Genomic DNA, 21,167 nt, shown 5'->3' on the forward strand with positions numbered 1-21,167 from the left:
GGGCTATACAGAGGAAACCCCCCCCCCAAAAGAGAATACATTTACCACAATTACCACAGTAATAATTTTTTTTTTTTGGGGGGGGGTTGGTTTTTTCAAGTCAGGGTTCCTTTGTATAGCTCTGGCTGTCCTGGAACTCACTCTGTAGACCAGGCTGGCCTTGAACCCAGAAATCCGCCTGCCTCTGCCTCCCAAGTGCTGGGATTAAAGGCGTGTGCCACCATGCCCAGCTGCAATAATCAAGACCATTAATGGACCACAAAAAATTGTCTTGAAGGTTTTCAACCAGCACATTTTTATTAATGAAATGGAATAGAAGCAGACAGAATAGCAGTCCATTGTTTCTTCTTTGTGGTTATATGTTAAGTTTTACAGGGCTGGTGCATTCGATGTTTCTCTCTAAGGGTCATGCTCAAAAGATCTTAGGATCCACTGCCAGCAGCACCTTAGATAAAGTTGGTTGCTATGTCCTTTATGATATGGTCCCTGAAGTTACTATGACATTTATGGTGGTTTGTGTCCTACACTCCTGCCTGAAATGGGACTCACACCTAGGTGACTTTCTCTTTGCCGCAGTGACTTCTGTATGACTGTTTGTTACACGGCAGGTACTTAGAAAATTTATTCAGGATTTACCGTGGACTTTTCCTTTCTTTGCTTCTAAGTAAATTTCTAAAACATAGTTTTGTAACTGTAAAATGCTATTATTTGTGATTCCATTTTGTCTAACTAGCACCAATCATAGGTGTAGGCTGGTATTAACACAAACACTGACTTTCAGCCATCTTTTCCTTCCGGGCACACATTGAGGCCCAGGCATGGAGGGATTTACCCCAAACTGTTGCCTGTGGCTACTGTGCAGACTTGAATTTTTGTTTTTCAAAGAGCTCTCTCAGCTGCTGCTCAGTAGTGGCCTCCTTCTGCTGCATCAGCTCGGCTGCTCCCTTAGTCACGCCCCAAGCATCTGGCCGGGACATGGAAGGGTTGTACGGCCTGCCGGAAGCTATTCGCAGATTCTGCCAGTATTCCTTTCTGGCCCTGTGGAAACCAAACACATATCAGGATCCATGATACACCCACAGCACACACAGGATCTCTAGAATACCCTCAGAGCCTTTATCAGTCTCTGGAAGTCTGGCTATGAATATGTGTTTTCTAATCCAGACTGAGGCATTCCACCACTTAGACCTTTAGGTCTCTTTTGAACCCTAGCGTAGAGATTAAAAGCCAAAAATTTAGAATCAGGATATCTTCTATCCAATATATACTACCTTTCTGTCCTGTGTCCTGGCCACATTTTAAAATCTCGTATTAGCTGGGTGGTGGTGGTGCACACTTTTAATCCCAGCCCTTGGGAGGCAGGGGCAGGCAGAGATCTGTGAGTTTGAGACTAGCCTGGTCTACAGAGTGCGCTCCAGGACAGCCAGGGCTACACAGAGAACTTGTATTAGAATGTATTAATTGTGGGAATCATGTGCTTCACGATGGTGCTTTCATGTATGTATGTGTGTGTGTTCGCTGTGGCACTCTCATATGTGTGTGTGTGTTTGCTGTGGTGCTCTCACCTCTACGTATGTGTGGTATGTATGTGTGTGTGTGTGTGTGTGTGTATGTGTGTTCTCTATGGCGCTCTCACATGTGCGTGACATCCATTGATCATACCCACCCCTCTGCTCTTCTGCAGCTCTCTCTGCAGCCACATCTGAACTTGTCTGGAGACAAGTTGGCCCCCATGGCTGGGCACTGCCTCCATCTGCCTTTGTTATACTGTCACTGTCTCCTCCTGCTTCAGGCCTCATCGGGTAGCCCATCTAGAAAGCATCTACATTGGCTTCTTACATCTGCTAGACTCCTGAAACACTCACCTTGCCCTAGGCTCCCCATCACCTTGGGAATGAGGTCACACACCAGTGAGCACACTGATGATGGACCAACCCCTGTTAGTCCTGGAGTCTGCTTTCTATGAAACTGTCTCCACTCTTAGACTTATAACCCTCCCTCCCTCCTCCCACCTCTTAGTGCCTCCCATCAGAGGCTGATCTTTTGTCTGGCAATGTAACCCATCCTTCAGACCTCAGCTCTGGCTGCAGCAGCTTCCCCTTCTGCCTCTTGCTGCCATAGACTGTTAGCTCTGTACTTGAACTTTACCATGCCATCTGAATTTCCTTGTCTATTTCTCTGTCTTTAGGTTAACTCTTTGGGGACTAGGGCACCCATCTTCCTTTTCTTTTTTTTTTTTTAAAGATTTATTTATTTATATGTAAGTACACTGTAGCTGTCTTCAGACACCCCAGAAGAGGGTCTCAGATCTCATTATAGATGGTTGTGAGCCACCATGTGGTTGCTGGGATTTGAACTCGGGACCTGCGGAAGAGCAATCAATGCTCTTAACCGCTGAGCCATCTCACCAGCCCCTCCATCCTCCTTTTCTACCTGGTGGGATCCTATTTAGCCTTCTAAATCGAGCTTTCAAGCGCCCCTAAGATGTTGTCTTGGTTGGCAGAGAGTCATTTCTTCACTTCTCACAAGCTGTCACGGTGTCGTATAATGACTTTATCTTCCTCTTGTTGCTTTTCCCTTTTTATTCAGTGTCTGTGTCCCAGGTAGACCCTGCTGGACTCAAACTTGCTATGTAGTCGAGGCTGGCCTTGGACTCCCTGCTTCCTCCTTCCCACGCCCGAAGTGCTGGGATTACAAGTGTGGAACATCATGCTAAGCATTGATTTTCTGAGCCATTTGTCCCTGTGAGACTCTCGGAGTCAGAAATCAGAGGTTCCTAGTTGTTGGTGTCTAGCCCAGTACCAGACGTATTCTCCCCCAGTGGAGTGTGAGCTATGAGGAGAGATCTTGCCTGTCATACCAAAAACCTCATTCCCAGCTCTGAAAATTGTGACACAAAAACACTTAGCACTAATATAAATTATTAATGCCAAGCTATACTCTATTTTTGATTTTTAAAATGCTGCCGGGAGATTATTTCTCAAGCTTTGATATGTATCATAAAACCTCTTTCCTACCGAACTGCCCCAGGCCTGAGTTATACTCAACTCTTTTATTTATTTATTTTTACTTTTTTGAAGCAGGGCTTCTCTGTGTAGCCCTGGCTGTCCTGGAACTCACTCTGTAGACCAGACTGGCCTTGAACTCAGAGATTCGCCTACCCTACTTCCCCAGTGTTGAGATTCAAGGTATGTACCACCACTCTTTAAAAGTCAGCATGAGTGGACACCTCGTGGACTGTGCCTTCTTGGAACACAGACTCACATTTGCATACTATTTAATTGCAATATATCTTAACCTTCTCCATAAGCCGTCTGGGAAGATGCTTTAAAAGCAGCTCAGGGAGAAACTGTGGAGGAGTTAGACCATTCTCTTTACACGGGAAGTGGCAAGGGACCTTTCGTGGCTTCACTTGGACATCGGGGAAGCAGTGGGAGTGGGGAGGTACTGTACTGACCTTGCTCTGATCCAGGGTTTGGTGTGCATGTCCAAACCACTTCCCCAGCTGCCATGTTTTTCTGAAGCCGGTGGCAAAAATCCCCTTTCTGGGGCCAACTCCTCTGCAATCGCCCTGATGTGGTAGGGCTCAAATCCGCAGCAGCCGCCAATGTACCTAACCCCCAGGTTGTAGGCCTCTCTGGCATATTTTTGAATATCCCATCTAGTGGCAACTCGGGGTTCCAATCCTGGAATAAACAATATTATGTCTGAGTTTTATATATATATATATATATATATATATATATATATATATATATATATATATATATATATATATCAAACAAACAGACAATCAAAAAACAACAAAGGGCTGGAGAGATAGCTTAGTGAATATGATCACTTGCTGCTCAGGCATGAGGACTTGTGTCGGGACCATGCTGGGCAGCTCACAAATAACGGTCTATAGCTTCAGCTTCAGATCTGGACTGTGCATGCATACACAGACACACATGTGCATGCACACACACACACACATATGCACACACATACAAAATTAAAAATAAATCTTTAAGAAAGGTAGAAAGTCGGGCGTGGTGGCGCACACCTTTAATCCCAGCACTCGGGAGGCAGAGGCAAGCAGATTTCTGAGTTCGAGGCCAGCCTGGTCTACAGAGTGAGTTCTAGGACAGCCAGTGTGATACAGAGAAACCCTGTCTCGAAAAAAAACAAAAACAAAAACAAAAACCAAACAAACAAACAAGCTTCTTCCTAGAAGCTATAAAAAAAAAAAAAAGAAAAGAAAAAGAAAGAAAGGTAGAAAGTGAGAGAGCAGGATATTTGATGCCCTCCTCTGGCCTCTGCATGTAAATATACGAATACACATAAACATGCAATGTGTGTGTACACACACACACACACAACATAAAAATTCTTAAGAGGGAGTGGGGCTTTGGAAATAATTTAATCTTATGTTTGTGATTTAAAAAATAAACAAATAAGGTCACACACTTCAGCCACAGAGGCAGGACCAGGAAGAGCTCTCTGCAGTGCACCCACCACAGAGGGCAGCTTTTTGTCACCTCTAAGGCACGACTCTCTGGTTGTCCCCTCTGGTTCCACACTTAAGTTCATGGTTGTTGTGGTTCCCCTTAGTGGTTCTGTTTGTCCTTCCACTGCCTAATAAAGGGAGTTTTGACTTTAGGGACAGAAACTCGGGAGCAAGAGATGACAGTGATTTCTCTCCTGCGATAAAGGCTCTCTGGCTATATAAATTCATTTGAAATTTTTCAAGCAAAGATAGAGATAATTTATAAAAACGTCTGTCTTACCAAAGGGGAATTCTGGGAGATCAATAAATCCCTGTTTGCCACAGTCAGGGGTATGGTAGGCCAGGGGCTGGCTCATCAGGTAAGCTTTCAACCGCGCAGCCTCCAAACCCTCCTTCATGAGCTTCACAGTCTGTAAGCTGACGCTGGGGTCGAAGTGGCAGTTCACGCCGACAATGGAGGCGCCTGGAAGTGAGGGGGCGCGTTAGTGTGGGGAGACACCAGATTCTGGCAGGTTCCATGCTCCCTTCACCATCAGAAGCTTGCACTCAGCAAGAATTGAAGGACAGCGTTTGGCCGTCAGAGAACCTCTGTCACCTGCGAGGAAGAACAGTCCAGAGCAGCCCGGAAATGTTTTCTGAGAAAAGTGCTCAGAAGAGTTTGATAAAATTGAAGTGTCACTTAAGGGCATTGGGTTCTCTGTCTTTTTTATTTTTTTAAATCATTATTAGAGGTTTGTTTTGTTTTTGTTTTTGTTTTTTTTCTCTCTCCCTTAAGTTTCAGCAGTTGGTTTTTCATTGTGTGACATTATGTGGCAAGCACGGTGATTTTTCAATGCTCCCAGCTACCAGATTGCACCTGTGTTTAGCGTTATACTGGTTATCCAGGCCAGAATAAATGCGCCCTCTCACCAGGCATGTTCAGTAAGTTCACAAAGACCCTTTGGGCCCAGCCAAGGCTACACAGAGAAACCCTGTCTCGAAAAACCAAAAAAACCCAAAAACCAAAAACCAAATAAACAAACAACAAAAACAAACAAACAAACAAACAAACAAAAAAACAAAAAACCCAAAAACAGAAAGTCACTTAAGGAAAGTTTTTTTTTTTTTTAAATCTGTTATCAAAAAGGAATTTTGTGACAAGGATTAGTGGTTTGGAAAAAAAAAAAAAAAGGTCTCAAAAAACTCCTTTAACTTGAAGTGACTAATCTTTTTAACACCTATCAAACAAAATGCTCATTGGCACGTCAGCCTCCCAGACCAGAAGCAGAACAGAGCTGGCACCCTAATGTGTTCTTCTGAAATCTGTTGTTGTGATGTTGAGTTAATGAGACAAAATATGTTTTAGATGTCTCATTTTTAAAAAAGATGTTTGTTGTCATTCTGTCCTTAACTATGTCTGGAGCCAGGATACCCAACTGTGACGTGACCGTCATTAGATATGGCTTTGGAAATGTTGTCATCCAGTAGATTTTAAGAGAGAGACATGGTGCTGCTAACAGTTCTGCCCTCTTAAAATGAGAGGGATTCCCAAACAGTGCTTCCCTTTCTTCTTTTTGAACTTAAGAACTTTCAGTAAAGGGTTGGGGAAGCTGGCTCAGTGAGCTGTGAAAATCAGAGGATCTGAGTTCAAATCCCCAGCGCCAACCTGCTGGCATCACCTTGCAAGCCTGTGAGCACAGCACTGGGTGTCTGTCGTGGGGTGATGGAGCCAGGCCAATCCCAGCAGCTTGCTGGCCATCCTGCCTAACCTAACAGTTAGCTTTCAGGTTCTGTGAGAGAAATCCTACCTCTGCTCACCTAACATCTTCACTTGGAGTTTTTGTGGGATTGAGTCTCACCCTGTAGCCCAGGCTGATCTCAAACTGTAATCAATCCCCCTGCTTCAGCCTTCCTAGGACACGGGTTACAGGGGTGGACCACACCCATTCTCATCTGAATCTTGACCTTTTGACTTTGATCTTGAGTGTGGAGTACCCGTAGTTTCTCTTTCTTTAATTTTAGTTATACTGATTGATAATTATATATTGGCTATTTATTAGATACTTGATAGATGTAGGGTTCCTTGTAAGAGGACATGTAAATAGAATTTGCTCTCTGGCATCACACACTTTATATTTTAGCTCAGGGCTTGCCAAGATTTGGCCCATGAACATACAGTTTTATGGTGGACTATGTTAGGTAGCGGCTATTCATCATATCTCCTTCTTGTATAACAAGATACAATGACATGCTAAAGACTCTGAGAAGCCTACAGTGGAGATCCGTGCACAAGTAAGTTTAGTGTGGCGTCATCTAAATACATCTGACCTACTGACATTTTCACAGATAGAAAAAGACATTTTAAGTGAGGAGTGTAATTAGAAAGTGATGTGTTTTAGGGGCTAGAGATGCTCCCATCAGATTCATGGAGGTAGAATTCGAGCTCAGCATTGGAAGAGGGACTGGGTTTATTAGATAGGTGTTGTTAAAGATCTGTGATGCGCTAGGCACTGCCCCACACAGAAAGCTCAGGGCTGAGCCAAGCAGACCTAATCATCACCTTCATGCATGTTAGTCTAGTGAGGGGGAGTGGAAACAGATAAATGATGTAAATGAGGCTACCTATAATTGGAGCACAGGATACAAAAGGCCAGCAAAATGATGGGAAAGGGCTACCGGCAGGCCCAGCCCACCTCCCAGATACACAGCAAACGATAAAGTCCCCGCTGATCTTGAAGACAGCTAACTTATCACCTCTCATTTTATAGTTCCCATAAAAATTAGGATTATACAATTTTCTTCCTAAATACAAATATTTGTTACTGTTAATGGCAAGTATGAAACAGATTTTTTTTAATGAAAAAAATCAAGAGGTGGCTAAGAACCATAAATTAAACAAATCACCAATGTGTCTTTAGTTCACTGAGTGTGTTCCCTCTCCCCCTGACACTGAGTTATAACTTGGATTTAAAATGCGACAGTTTAGAAAACAGCCTGTGACTTTCCCCTAATTGAAATGAAACCCAATGTTAGGAACAGAAATTGGATAAAAAGATATATTAGGTGGTCAGTATTTCATATCAAAGTTTCTTTTGATTTATTATACCAATTACATGAAGCAAAGCAAACTAGCCTATGAGAAAAGGAAAACTTTGGAAAGGAGACAACTACCTCTGAAGTTATTAATGTTTAAAGAGCCTTGACTTGAGTCATGTTTAAGTAAAACACAGCTTCTCCTAACATTTTTGTTGTCTTTCCCAAACATTCTTCTTGTTTCTAAACATTAACTCTCCAGCATGTCTGACTACCCTTTTCACAGGGCTGCTGTGAATATGTGGCTTGGGGATTCAAGAATGACATCTTACTGTCCCTTAAAAAGATAGATTTATGGAGAGATGGCTAAGTGGGTCCTAAGTTCAGATCCCCAACACCCACACAAGGACTGGGCCTGGCAGCACACACCGATAGCCCTGGTGCTATGCGGTCAAGACAGAGAAGTGGATTCTGGGAGCTCAGAGGGGAGGCCAGCCTAGGTAATCAGTGAGCTCTAGGCTCAGTGAGCGACCCTGTCCTAAGAAGTAAGGTGAAGAGCTAGAGGGAGACCGCCACGTGTGCACACAAATGCCATACACACCCTCCCATTTGCACACATGAACAGTGTGTTTCCTTCATGTTATATTAAACATTTCACCAGTGGCAGCCTGATGGAAATCTATCTTACCTGCTTTCACCAGACGCACGGCACACTCTCCAGGGGGCACGCCATGCAGATCTCCCTCGGGCCCAATGCACATGGTAGCTGCTACGGGCTTACCAGATGCTTTTAAGGCTTCCACTGCCCACACGGCTTCTTCAACATGTTCAAAATACTGAAACCAGTGAAGGGCAGAACACCTTTAATCATGTTTCCCACAAAACAATAGGAATACCATCCGATTATTATTTGAGGAACTGTCTAGTAGTAAGCATTTTTGACCCAGAATAGAAGGAAGAGAGAGTTTCTTAGTGTGACTAGAAGACAAACGATTTGAAAGCTGCTGTGTTAGGTGAACTGAGTCAGAGGCTGCAGAGGTCTTAGATGGAAAAAGATCTGGAAAGTTAAGTAGATATTGTCGCTCCTTGTTGAGGTTTGAACTGCATCCTGTTCTGGCCTCCTGAGAGTAAGGAAGGTTTCTTTCTTTCTGAATGGATTTCCCTTGCTCACCTCTGCAATGAGGAAGTCCACGTTCTTCTTCATGAACACCTCTAGCTGTTGGCGAAATATCTTTTTCACTTCTACCTCACTCTTGCAGCTAAGGTATGAAGGCGTCTGGCTCACGCCTCCTGCAACCAAAGCGTCTCCTTCATCAGCCACTTGCCGTGCAATGTCACAAGCAGCTTCGTTGACTTTCTGCCCCTAAAGTGGGTAAGTAGGGGGACACGTCTAAATTTACAGGTGAAATTGGAAAAATATATTACATACACGCCCACCTCTCAGTTTTATTTTTAGTGTCATTGTTTTTTTTTCCCCCCCAGGAAGCAAGGGTTATGTAGATCAATGGTTGACCGAGTCTAGCAGTCTGCAAAGCTACACTCCTACCATGATAACAGCAGTAGGTGCAGGAGTAATATCTAGACAGCAGCACATCGTCAACAGTCTGTGAGAGGACAATGGTTTCTACACAAAACGAACTAATCTGGAATTTTCTTTTCTTTTTTTTTTTTTTTTTTTTTTTTTTTTTTTTGGTTTTTCGAGACAGGGTTTCTCTGTGTAGCCCTGGCTGTCCTGGAACTCACTCTGTAGACCAGGCTGGCCTCGGACTCAGATATTCACCTGCCTCTGCCTCCCAAGTGCTGGGATTAAAGGCATGCGCCACCACGCCCGGCTGGAATTTTCTAATACCAACCTGCACTTAGATCAGTACTTAGCAAATAATTGTGGTGACAATGGATAATAGCTTTTATGATTAATATGACTAAAATTCAATTAGGATGATGACCAAATTTATGACTACAGTGCTTTGCTCCCATAATAAATACCTGCCCGGTAATCATTTAGACATTTAAGATTGAGGTGTCCTGGACAATGACATTTCTGTTTGTTTTATTTTTTGAAATGGAGTCTCATTCAGCCCAGGCTGTACTTGAACTCCTGATTCTCCTGCCTTCACCTCCCAAGTGCTGAGATCGCAGCATGCACAAGCCAGGCCAGCTTGTCTTTGTGCTGAGACAGAGTCTCATCCTGTGCCTTAACTCCTGGGCTCAAGGATTCTCTTACCTCAGTCTCTTGAGTGGCTAGGAGCACACAGTGGGCCAACAAGCCTGCCTGGTCTGGGGTGTAGCTTGTGGGGGAGGGCTCTTGCTTAGCATGGATGAGGTACTGGGCTCTACCCTTCACATTGCAGACAACCAAAAATCCTCCCCCCTTATCCTTAAAAAACAAAGCAAAACAAACCCACTATCACCCCCAAATAACCAACCAACCAAACAAACAAACAAAAAAAACCAAGCACACCCATCACCACAGGTCCTTTAGACTTGGAATTTAGATCTCCCAATTCATTTTAAATATGACAGATCTCAGCCTTGATGGGCGAGTGATTTGGCAATGGTAGGAGCAACTGCAGCTCAGCTTGCTGCCCCTGTACTCTGCATGCCTTTAATGACAGCACTTGGGAGGCAGAGGCAAGCAGATTTTAGTGAGTTCCAGGTCAGCCAGGCAGCATACTAAGAACTTGTCTCAGAAACGTAGGGAGATGTATGAACTTGTAAAGATGCCACTTTGCTTAGCAGTGTAAGAGCAGACAGGACTCATTGTCGATTTAATCTGCTTCACCAATGCCTTCCTGTTAATTTTAAAGAGTGCAGCACAAACCTGAGTCACATGTGTCTTATTGTGGTAAAAGAACAAAGTTCGCCGGGCATGGTGGTGCACGCCTTTAATCCTAGCACTTGGGAGGCAGAGGCAGGCAGATTTCTGAGTTCGAGGCCAGCCTGGTCTACAGAGTGAGTTCCAGGACAGCCAGGGCTGCACAGAGAAACCCTGTCTCGAAAAACCAAAAAAAAAAAAAAAAAAAAAGAACAAAGCTCCAGCTTTCCTCTGTGGGAACTTGGGTGGTGGAGTGTCTGTGATGCCCTTCACAAGTAGTGGCCTTGGTGGGTGGGTGGTACTCACAGAAATCTTCTCTGCCACATAGTTTCCTCTGTTTTCCAGCTTGTCTTCACTTGCATAGAAAGTGAAGGTCTGCATGACGTTCGATCCAGCTCTGAGGAACTCCCGATGAAGCTGACGAACTGAGAGCACACAAGCAAAGCCATGATGCCACTCATCCACCAACCTGCAAAACCATGTCACTCATCCATCCACCAACCTGAAAAGCCATGATGCCACTCATCCATCCACCAACCTGCAAAGTCATGATGTCACTCATCCACCAACCTGCAAAGCCATGATGTCACTCATCCATCCACCAACCTGCAAAGTCATGATGTCACTCATCCATTCACCAACCTGCAACACTTTCAAGAGGCTTAGGGGTTAACAAACACCAAAATGGCTGGTCCAGCTGCTTGTCATTTGCATGTCTGGGCCTAAGGAGAGGGAAATCTGGGTCTCCTGGAACCTTCCTCAAAGCTGTCATGACAGATAGCTGGATGATTAGAGCTGAGAGGGCTCAAGGTGCTGCATTCCCCACCCCTCTCAGGCTCCCTGTGTTCTTGGTTTAGTTTGCTCATCTTGGAACGTACTAGCAGGAGGGGGAACTTTCTGTTGTCTTGTCCTTGGAAAATGTCATGACCCACCAAGGATATCTGACCAAAGTGCCATGTGGGTGGGCTCTGCATGAGCTGCTCTCTAATGGGAAGAGAAGCCATTGGGCCGCAAGCTGAAGGATTCCAGGTTCTCACTGGGTGGAGGCGAGGAAGAGCAGTCCCCGCAGTGGAACAGCCTTAGCAAACACAAAGTAGCATCAGGTTTGGCATTTGGGGAAATGACAGGAATCTACCTGGGACATTGAAGGGATGTTGGAAAGGTGGTAGGCGATACAGTTGAAAAGAGGACCTTAGAGCAGAGGACAAATGGCCTACTAGCCTGGTACCCACAGTTCGTGCTCTGAATCTTAGGTGGTAGCTGGGACTAACCCAGTGGCTTTTGCTTGGTTTTTAATTTAATTTAATTTTTTTTTTTTTTTTGCTTATTCACTTTACATCCTGCTCACTGCCCCCCCCGCCCCCCCCAACTCTTCCATCACTCCCTCTCCTAACCTAGTGCTTTTTGCTTGTTCTTTTGAGAAAGAATCCTGTGGCACTTTGACTGAGACTGCCCCCCACAATTCATGTTTGAATACTTGGCTTCCAGTCGTTGGAACTATTTTAGGAAGGATTGAGAAGTGTGGCTTTGTTGGAGGAAGTGTATCACTGAGGGCCGGTTTTGAGATTTAAAAGGACTCTCCCCATGTTGGGAGTTCACTTTGCCACCTTCATGTGATATCTGAGCCCCAGCTGCTGGTCTAGCTTCTGCCACTGCTCCCACTATAAGCCCTGAATGAATGGCAAGTGCAAACACGTTCATGGCTGAAGAAGAAGTATGTGTTTCCCTTATAGTTACTGGTGTTCAGTTTAAAGAGCACTACTCGGCTCTAAAGTGTTGCCTCTGACCCAATGCAGCTCATCAAGTCCCCTGCATGCTTTTCTAAAAATGATGGATTTGAGGGTGGGTCAACCCCACAGATATTCTGGCTTGCTTGGGGGTTAGGGGGAGGATTCAGGCATCACTTTTTGTCTTCTGTTTTTGTCCTTTTGAAGGTTCCCTGGTTGGTTCTCGTTTCCAGCCTTCCTGAGAACTGTCATGCTAAGACAGATGGGGAACACTCATCTTATAAAATGAGAAACTTTTTTTTTGTTTGTTTTGTCAAGGGAATTAGCCAGGCAAAGGAACGAACCAGCAATCCTACCGAGCTCTGCAGGGCATTCTGAAATGTCAGGGGCCTATAAAACCCAGTCAAGGGCAGCTATGTCAGAGACCTGGGAAACAGCTGGGACACCGAACGTAGAGGCTAAGGCTGGAGCTGTACCCGTGCCTCTGTGGAGTGCCTGGAACTCAGATGGAAACCTGTGTTTCTGTTTTTAAGTGAATGGACAAACAAGGGAAAAAAAAAAGCTTCTGTATTTTAGAAAATAGCTTCCTAAGCTTGGAACCAGCCCTTTCATGATTTTAATCATGGAAACTTTAGCTCTCAGTAGGCAAGGAGCTTAAAACACACATCTAAGCTTTAAAGCTCATTTTAATTAGCACAGGAATTAAATGAAAACAACTCATGGGGAGTTCCTGTCTATCAAACACACACAGAGCAGTTGTGGGTAGTAGGGAGGAATCTTAGAATGGTTAGGAGTGCAGACTGGGATCCCAGGCACTAGGATGGCATCATTTATCACCAGAAAGTCCACTAAGGTGGTCTATGGGTGGATTTCCAGAAGACCATGAAAACATCCTGGGAGGAGAGGATGTGTGTGTGTGTCACATATACATTCTACAACACAGAAAGTCTGTTTTCATGGAGTTTCCTACAGGGCAATGATCCAAAGTAACTGATGGGATCTCTTTACTTTGAACTAATTCATTCTCTCTCTCTCCCCCTCCCTCTCTCGGATCTTACTATGCAGTCCTAGAATTTACTATTCTGGCCTAGAACTCACAGAAATCCACCTGCCTTTACCTCCCAAGTGCTAGGCTTAAAGGCGTGCGCCACCACTGCTCAGCTGAGAAATCCAAGTTTTTAAATTTCGAAGCACATTCTGCAGTTTTCAACCTTTCTATTGCTGCGGCCCTTTAATACAGTTCCTCATGATGTGGTACCTCCCCAACCATAAATTTTTTTGTTGCTATTTTTATGAATCATAATGTAAATATTCCTGTTTTCCAATGGTGTCAGAGGACCTCTCTGAAAGGGTTGTTTGACCTCCCAAAGATGTCAAGACTCCAGGTTGAGAACAAAAAAGGGGGCTGGTGAGATGGCTCAGTGGGTAAGAGCACCCAACTGCTCTTCTGAAGGTCCAGAGTTCAAATCCCAGCAACCACATGGTGGCTCACAATCATCTGTAATGTGATCTGACTCCCTCTTCTGGAGTGTCTGAAGACAGCTACAGTGTACTTACATATAATAAATAAATAAATCTTTAAAAAAAAATCAGTATTATAAAAAACAAACAAACAAACAAAAAAAAAACAACAAAAAACAAAAAAACAAAAAGAATTTCAGGCCAGCCTAAGCTCCATCTCAAAACTAAGCAAATAAATAAAACTTATTTTTGGGCTGAAGAAGTAACTTAGTGCTAAAACACAAGCCTAGCCTGTGTGAGGCCCTTAGTTCAATCCCCAGTATGGGGGCTGGGTGGAACATCAATGTATTTGATTAAGGGGGTCTGCTTTAGGGCCCAGAGGGAGGACTGTGTAACATGCAGCAAAGACACAATAATAGAAGCAGCCTTCTGCAGTCCTCAGGGTTCTAAAAGCCTCGCCCACAGTTGATCCCTGTGTGGTTTGCATGGCATCATGTGAGGGCTGGGGGTGGGGTGGTGGGGGCTAACAGCATCCTTTCCTTTCTCAGTCTCCCTCCAGCACTGAAAATTCAGGTCTTGCTCTGCTCACAAGAAATGTTTCAGATCAAGTCTAGCCTGCAGGAAAGCTCTTCAGGGCCTCTGTCAATTCTAGCTATCACCCAGTCAAACTTACAAAAAAAAAAAAAAATCACCTGTAGACACACTGTTTTATGTGCATAAAATATGCACGCCACCAATCATCCCTCCACTAGGAGCATGAGTATTTTGTTCTTTTCTTTTTGCACAGTGGGAAGGATTGGACCCAGGCCCTTGGATGTCAGGCAAGAATTCTAATACTACATCCCCAGCCCTCAACATCAATGTTTTAAATATTCATTTATTTTTACCTCCCCCTAAAAGCCACCATCCTGTAAGAATGGTCCAGGAAAGATGTGTTACAGATCTGTCTTTTCTGACTCCCGCAGAGTCAGCTGAGGCTGACAGAGGGGGCGCTGGCAGAGCCAGAGGCCATATGGGACTTCAGTCTGTGGCAGAAAAGATGAGACCAAATGGCTCAGTGTCATGGAGTTTCCATTCATTCTTGAAAAGCATGCACCTCCCAGAAGCATAAGCCGGGACGCATGCTTGATGCACCAGACCAGCTCAAAGCAACATCATAATGATAACGATCAGAATCGTGAGCATTCCCACGCCAGGAATGAGTGCTCACCCTTCCCCACTGATACCTCCTGACAGGCTGTCAAGGTGACACAGTTAAAATGTTCACCCATGGTGAACTGTGGTGGCTGCTTCTGAAGGGGAGAGCATTAATAGGGACAGTTTTTCAGATGGATGAGTGCGATTGGGGCCATGTTATATCTACTGTTGGGTAAAATCAACAGACTTTGGACCGGGACTCAGGAACTAGCCTCAGATAAGAATATTTACATTTGGGGTTCTGCAGAGATGGCTCAATGGTTAAGAGCACCGACTGCTCTTCCAGAGGCCCTGAGTTCAAATCCCAGCACCCACATGGTGGCTTACAACCATATGTAATGAGATCTGGTGCCCTCTTATTGGGTGTCTGAAGACAGCTACAGTGTACTTACATATAATAAATAAATCAATCTTTGGGTCTGAGCAAGCAGAGCCAGAGCAAGAAGAAAAAGTGTCTGAAGATAGCTACAGTGTACACCTTTAATCCCAGCACTCGGGAGGCAGAGTCAGGCGGATTTCTGAGTTCGAGGCCGGCTTTGTCTACAAAGTGAGTTCCAGGACAGCCAGAGCTATACAGAGAAACCATGTCTCGGAAAACTTAAAAAAAAAAAAAGAAAGAAAGAAAGAAAGAAGAGAAGAGAAGAGAAGAGAAGAGAAGAGAAGAGAAGAGAAGAGAAGAGAAGAGAAGAGAAGAGAAGAGAAGAGAAAAGAAAAGAAATGGGACCTCAAGACAGGGGTGAAGCATATAAGTAGATTCACCCAAGAACTCTGAGAAGGCAGATCCCTCCCAGAATGCTCTGGGCTGAAGAGGTTTCCGTTCCTCTGTTATGTATATGAATGCATGCGTGCGTGCGTACGAGTGTGCGTGCTCCAGAGTTTGATACTGAGTGTATTTCTCATTTACCTTCTATGTTGTTTTTGAGACAGGTTCTCTCATTGAACCTGAAGCTCACTGATTCCGCTAGACAGTCTAGACAGCAAGCCCCGCCCCAGGGATCCTCCCATCTCTGCCTCTCCAGTGTGTGTATGGAGGGGGGTGGAATGCAGGTCCTTCTGCTTGAGGAGAAAGCACTTTGCCAACAGAGCCATTTCTCCAGTCCCAGATCCTCCCTTTTGAAGAGCAGTGCTTCCCTCTCGCTTGAGAATCTGCAAAGACCTCCTCCTTGGAAGGTGCTGCTTGCTCCTTCCTGGTCACCCGTGTTTGGCGTTTTAGGAATAAGGCACACAGGATTTGTATAGAACGGGTAGAATTCCTGACTGCAATAGGCCTGGGCTACAGCAGAGTGAACTGGACTAGCTGTCAAATATACAATGGAGAGATGGAATGTGGTACACCATGGATCATAAAGTGTATGAGAGAAGGGCAGACACATGGAGGAAAAAGACTTAGCTGGCTAGAACAAAAGATGGAGAGTCTGGATGAGATGGAGGAGGAGGAGCATTACAGAGAGGGAGCAGAAAGACAGGAGGAGAGTGTCAAAGGGGCTTGCTGTCTGCACACTGTAGAAGGACATCTCTTGGTAATGGCAAATTCTAGGGCAGGTAGCTGAGGCACAGCAAAGGGAAAAGTCCCTGGGGAGATTTAGGCATTAGCAAACTGCTGAGTGGACTGTCCCTATGAACCCTGAAGACTGGTGAGGGGGAGAGTGGCCGAGAAAAAATACAGTGATCCAAGTTCTAGACTCATCCAAAGTGAAGGGCAGGAGTCAGGGTGGTGGGTGGGTCACTGACAGAAGCAGAGAGAGCCATTATGCTTCACAGCATGTGAGTCTGTACTGATGGTTGGCAGTGCCCAGGATCAATACCAGGGACGGTAAACATTGCAGGTATGCATCTGTCTTGTGGTTTGCTCTCACAGTTCGTTCAACATAGCACACATCATCATAGTTTAGAATGGAGCGTGTACCAACCTGCCTCAGGATGCTCCACGGCAGCTTCTGGGGTCCAGGGTCCAGCCTTTACATAGCCCCTCTTTTCCAGTGCAAAGACAAATCCTCCATCTCCAATCACAACTTCTCCGGCATTTAAGCGTTCTAAGATCCCCTGAATTTACAGATGAGGGAGAGAAAGGAGTTTCAAAGTCAAGTTCTATTTTTAATGATTTTGCAAGTATATTCTTGAGAAGTATAATTTCTTTAGCACCCTTGGTGTGAGTGAAAGTTTCCACCTTCTGTGAGGCCGATTGGCTCATCAGAGCTTCAGTGATCTGCAGAGGTTGAAATGTTGCAAACCCAGAGCCAATCTTGGCATGTATTTGAACCCCAATGGCACATAGTCTTCCTCTGTACATCTTTGTGACCATTAGGTTAAATCCTCTGGAATGTTCCAACAGAGCCTCAGTTTCCAACCAACCAAAGGGCTACGAATGCTGTCTGATAGTAATCATCAAACTGCTATGACCTAGGAACATGGAATTTGGCTCCTGAGCCCTAATCACTCAGTGACTCCCGAATAAACTGCCTCGTCCCTTTGAAGTGTTGTGTTTTTGCATCAACGTCAGGAAGGTGCATATGTATTTTATACATTAGTTTGTGGTAGAATGCTCAGCTACTAGAAGTTGGCACGATCGTGTGTATGTGCTGGTTTGTGGGTGTGTGCAGAGCCTGGGAGTCTTCAGTACACAGGGTAAGTTATTGTCTGGTAGACCACAGAGGTAAAATACTTTTCTAGCATGCTTGAGAGCGGAATAAAAAAAGAGCACATAGTTTCCATTTGTATATTGTAATAATTCAGCTCACATATACAGTGAATGAGCAAATTAGGACAGTTAGGGTTTGGAACTCCTTAATTGTTTATCATCTGAGGGGGTGAGACCCTTAGATTCCTTTCCTTCGGTCCCTTATAAAATGCATACTATATTGTCCCTATAGCTACTCTGACATCTGACAAAGCCCATCCTCTTCCTCTTTTAGAAGTGTTGGCCATTTAACCCAGGATCTTTCTGACTCTAGGCCAGCACTCTTCCTCTGAGATGCGTCACACGAGGGGCACACGTTCTTAAAGGGCGACAGCTGATATTCTTACTCTATCAATAGCCTAGAGGGGGTTTAACACTGTCAGAGTTTGCGGTAGCACAGAATGCTTACGGTATTTTGAAGACTAAGAAGCCATGAGACACCTGATTCAGATAGATCAGAGGTGGGCAAATCACTTATGGGCGTCTGTTCTTGGCACTCTTGGCCATGGCAGATCTGTCATGCACCCAGGAGTTTGTAAGAATATACACCCTGTATCCCGAGCCAAGATCAGGGAAGAGGCAGGCATAGCATTCACGAGATGATTTCCGGGCCGTGCTCCATAGCTACGCCATTTTAGTGCTGTGGAGCGATTTTCCCTGTGCTCAGGTGCGGGAGATGAATTTTGAATTGTGAATTGGAAAGGGGTTTTTATAGGATGGAAAGTAATTTACTAGTACAACTGTTTTTGCAGTTTTCTAAGAATCATGAACTTTAAATTAAACATACCTGATTTTCAAGTTCTCTCTCTGATTTTAGAAATGGGAAATTAAAGCCCAGAGTCTCTACATAATTTATCCAAGGTCCTAATGATTCTCTCATCCTTGAGTGGCTTTTAGATTTGATTTCAAATAGAGGTGGGGGAGGATGGGACAGCTCTGCAAAGGAGAGTGAATAACTCTGGGGGATACATTGGAATGTGCTTGTTTGTGACATCCTATTTGCTTGCCAAACTGGTGGATCTTTAGAACTGTGAAGAGAACACAGGCCATGTAAACAGCATGAGGGACCGCAGGCTTTTGCAGTAAAATCCCTCTGTATCTCCGTAGAGCCTCCTTCATTTTAACTCTCCTCCTCCATAGCCCCACCCCACACTGTTAGGATTGCAAGTGCTCAGAGAGAACCCATTGACATCTTTAGTGTGGAACTGGAAATCACATGAGGATGTACGCTCTCCATGGCTAAGCCTGGAAGTCTGTGAGTTAATAAACAACTATAAAGATGCAGAATTGCTCATGTGAACTTTGAAATTCAAATATATATCATGATTACAATGTGTCTAAATACTACATTTAAAATTAAACATATATATGTATATAAATTAATAAATATATGCATGTGATGGGGATATATAGATATATATCATATATAATATAAATATGTCACACAAACAATAGTCCTATAAATAGCTATGACTCACTTCCAGTGCAAATAGTGACACAGTGGCAATTAACGTATCTCATTGAACACAATTTCAAGTTTAGTACACGATATTTTAGCACACAGCATAGCCAGGAATCTGATCTTTGGAAATAGGGGTAGTTTCCTTATCATGGTAATCATGTTGTGAAGTGATTATGTCAGCATACACTTAGATTCTACTAGCTTTTAATTCCCTAAATCTCAGAATTTTTTTTGTTTGTTTCTAAATTAAACAGTGGGATGCACTATGAAAAGCTTTGTGTGTGTGTGTATGTAAATTATTAAAAGAACATATTTAACATCAGCTTATTCTTTTAAAGCATATATTTGCCTGGACAACTAGCAGAATGTATATCAAAATGTTGCAGATGCTGTTCTTTTTATTTTATCCAGATTTTATTTTGCAATTAATAAGTGTCCTTGTCATATCTTTTAAATGCATACTATAGCCCTAGGTTTTTTTAATTTTTTTTTTTTTTTTTGGTTTTTTTGAGACAGGGTTTCTCTGTATAGCTGTAGCCCTCGTTTTTGTTTGTTTGTTTGTTTGTTTTTCGAGACAGGGTTTCCCTGTGTAGCCCTGGCTGTCCTGGAACTCACTTTGTAGACCAGGCTGGCCTTGAACTCAGAAATCCACCAGTCTCTGCCTCCCAAGTGCTAGGATTAAAGGTGTGCGCCACTACGCCCGGCCTAGCCCTCGTTTTTTAACATTTATATGGAAACAGAGGTATTGGGGAGGTGCCCTTATGCCACTCAATTCTGTTCTTGATAATTCTCTAAAAATTCCCCCATCTTGCCCCTCCCCCCACTGTATTGTGTTTTCAGACATTGTAGCACTGTGTAGCCTAGACTGGTCTTGAACTCTGAACCTCTTGCCTCTTTCTCCTGAGTGCTGGGATTTCATCCATGCCCCATCAGCCCCTAGTAGAGAGGCTGGTGACATTTGTAAACTTGAATTTGGGAAGTGGATTAGAATCCATGGTTTTACAAATGGGATCAAAGAAGAGGTGTGTGTGTGTGTGTGTGTGGTGTGATAAGCCATCTTTGTAGTCTTCAGGGGACATCATTTAGTAAATCTATGGACTGGCAGTAATTGAAACCTTACTTGACTCACATACCCTTCTCACACACTGGCATGAAGTCTCCCTCAGGGGCATGGTGTTTACATTTTAACAGGGTTAGCTTTCTTCCTCCCCCTCCCATAGATGTCTTTTTGAATTGGTGTTTGTCCCTTTACAAACTGGGCACACTCAGGTGGTTCCCCAGCAGGGGAGAACTGAGGGTTATGGTCAGCCTGGCTCCATCTGTCTCCCAGCCACCTCCTGAGGTCTTGTGTGCCTGGGTTTGATATCAGATCCAAGTATATTATCCCCATCTATGCCTACATCCCCTAACACAGAAGGTCAGATTTGGACTGACCTCCTGGGTCCAGCAGGCATTTTGTTTTTTTAGAATTCTGTGAACAGTCCTTCCTCAGCGTCTTAAAACCATTCTACTTATTTGTTTCTGAAACCGTAAGGCAATCGGGCCGGCTCTGCAGCTGCCTGCCCCTCCTGCACCCGGCAAGCCACCAGCCAGAGCCAACTCCCACTGTGGGAAATTGCACCCCTGGATCCATGAGCAGCTTCTCTGGGATATTTCTCTGGTCTTTAGGGGTGCTGCACTCATGAAGGGTTGAGTCTGATGGGCTGAAGGGAGCACCCTGACATCCAAAGTGGCTGTCTTGTGCCTTGTGTCACTCCACAGATAGGTCCAAGGTGGAGCCAGAAGTGCAGGAGGGCCAGAGACCATATAGAATACACTATTGTTAGAAGAAACCCCCAGTCAGAACTCAAAGTTCTGAGTGCCCCTTTTGACCTAACACTGCCAACTAGAAGGATGCTGGGCCACAGCCAGGCTCCAAGCACCTCTCTGCGCTTGCTGACATTGGGGGTACCCAGCTGATGGTGTATTGAGAGCTCTCTCCGGCTCCCTGCACACTCACCTTCTTGGCCTTCTTGCCAGCAACTGGTGCCATCTTTCCGGTGTAGTGAGTGGCGCTGAACACAGCTGCGGATTGGAGGGTAGCTGTTCCCAGCAAAGTCTGTGCTGCTGGGCCGCTGCTGGTCTCTTTATACAGCAGCTAGAGTTCCCTAGCCTTGGCCAGGTCCAACACATGGCCTCAGGCAGGGAACACGCCCACCAGCCTTTGAATTAGGCCAGGGGCTAGCTGGGAAGCTGCCTGTGGGAGGAGAAGTCGAGATTGGTCTCCTAGATGGGTGGAAACGCGAAGTTAAGATAAGAAAAAAATACTGAGGTCGCTGCTAGCTCGT

At 44.6% G+C, this 21,167-nt stretch overlaps 1 protein-coding gene across 1 annotated transcript; it reads right to left on the reverse strand.

The window, feature by feature from the left end:
• Positions 1 to 266: 266 nt before the first annotated feature.
• Bhmt (betaine-homocysteine methyltransferase) lies at positions 267 to 21,134 on the reverse strand. Its single transcript, NM_016668.3, has 8 exons — positions 20,840 to 21,134; positions 16,612 to 16,744; positions 10,623 to 10,741; positions 8,673 to 8,864; positions 8,190 to 8,337; positions 4,770 to 4,952; positions 3,458 to 3,686; positions 267 to 1,038 (listed from the first exon to the last, which is right to left on the reverse strand). The coding sequence occupies exons 1-8, from the start codon at positions 20,870 to 20,872 to the stop codon at positions 852 to 854; spliced, it is 1,224 nt and encodes a 407-aa protein (NP_057877.1). The 5' UTR covers positions 20,873 to 21,134; the 3' UTR covers positions 267 to 851.
• Between the last annotated feature and the right edge of the window lie 33 nt (positions 21,135 to 21,167).

The sequence above is a fragment of the Mus musculus genome, chromosome 13 (genome assembly GCF_000001635.26).
Source record: "Mus musculus strain C57BL/6J chromosome 13, GRCm38.p6 C57BL/6J".
NCBI lineage: Eukaryota > Metazoa > Chordata > Mammalia > Rodentia > Muridae > Mus > Mus musculus.

Coding starts and splice junctions, on each gene's coding strand:
- Bhmt (NM_016668.3), bottom strand. CDS start 20,872: ATGGCACCAGTTGCTGGCAAGAAGGCCAAGAAG. Junction 16,745..20,839: donor CTGGCAAGAAGGCCAAGAAG/GTGAGTGTGCAG, acceptor CTGTAAATTCAG/GGGATCTTAGAACGCTTAAA. Junction 4,953..8,189: donor CGTGCGTCTGGTGAAAGCAG/GTAAGATAGATT, acceptor CCTCACTTCCAG/GCGCCTCCATTGTCGGCGTG.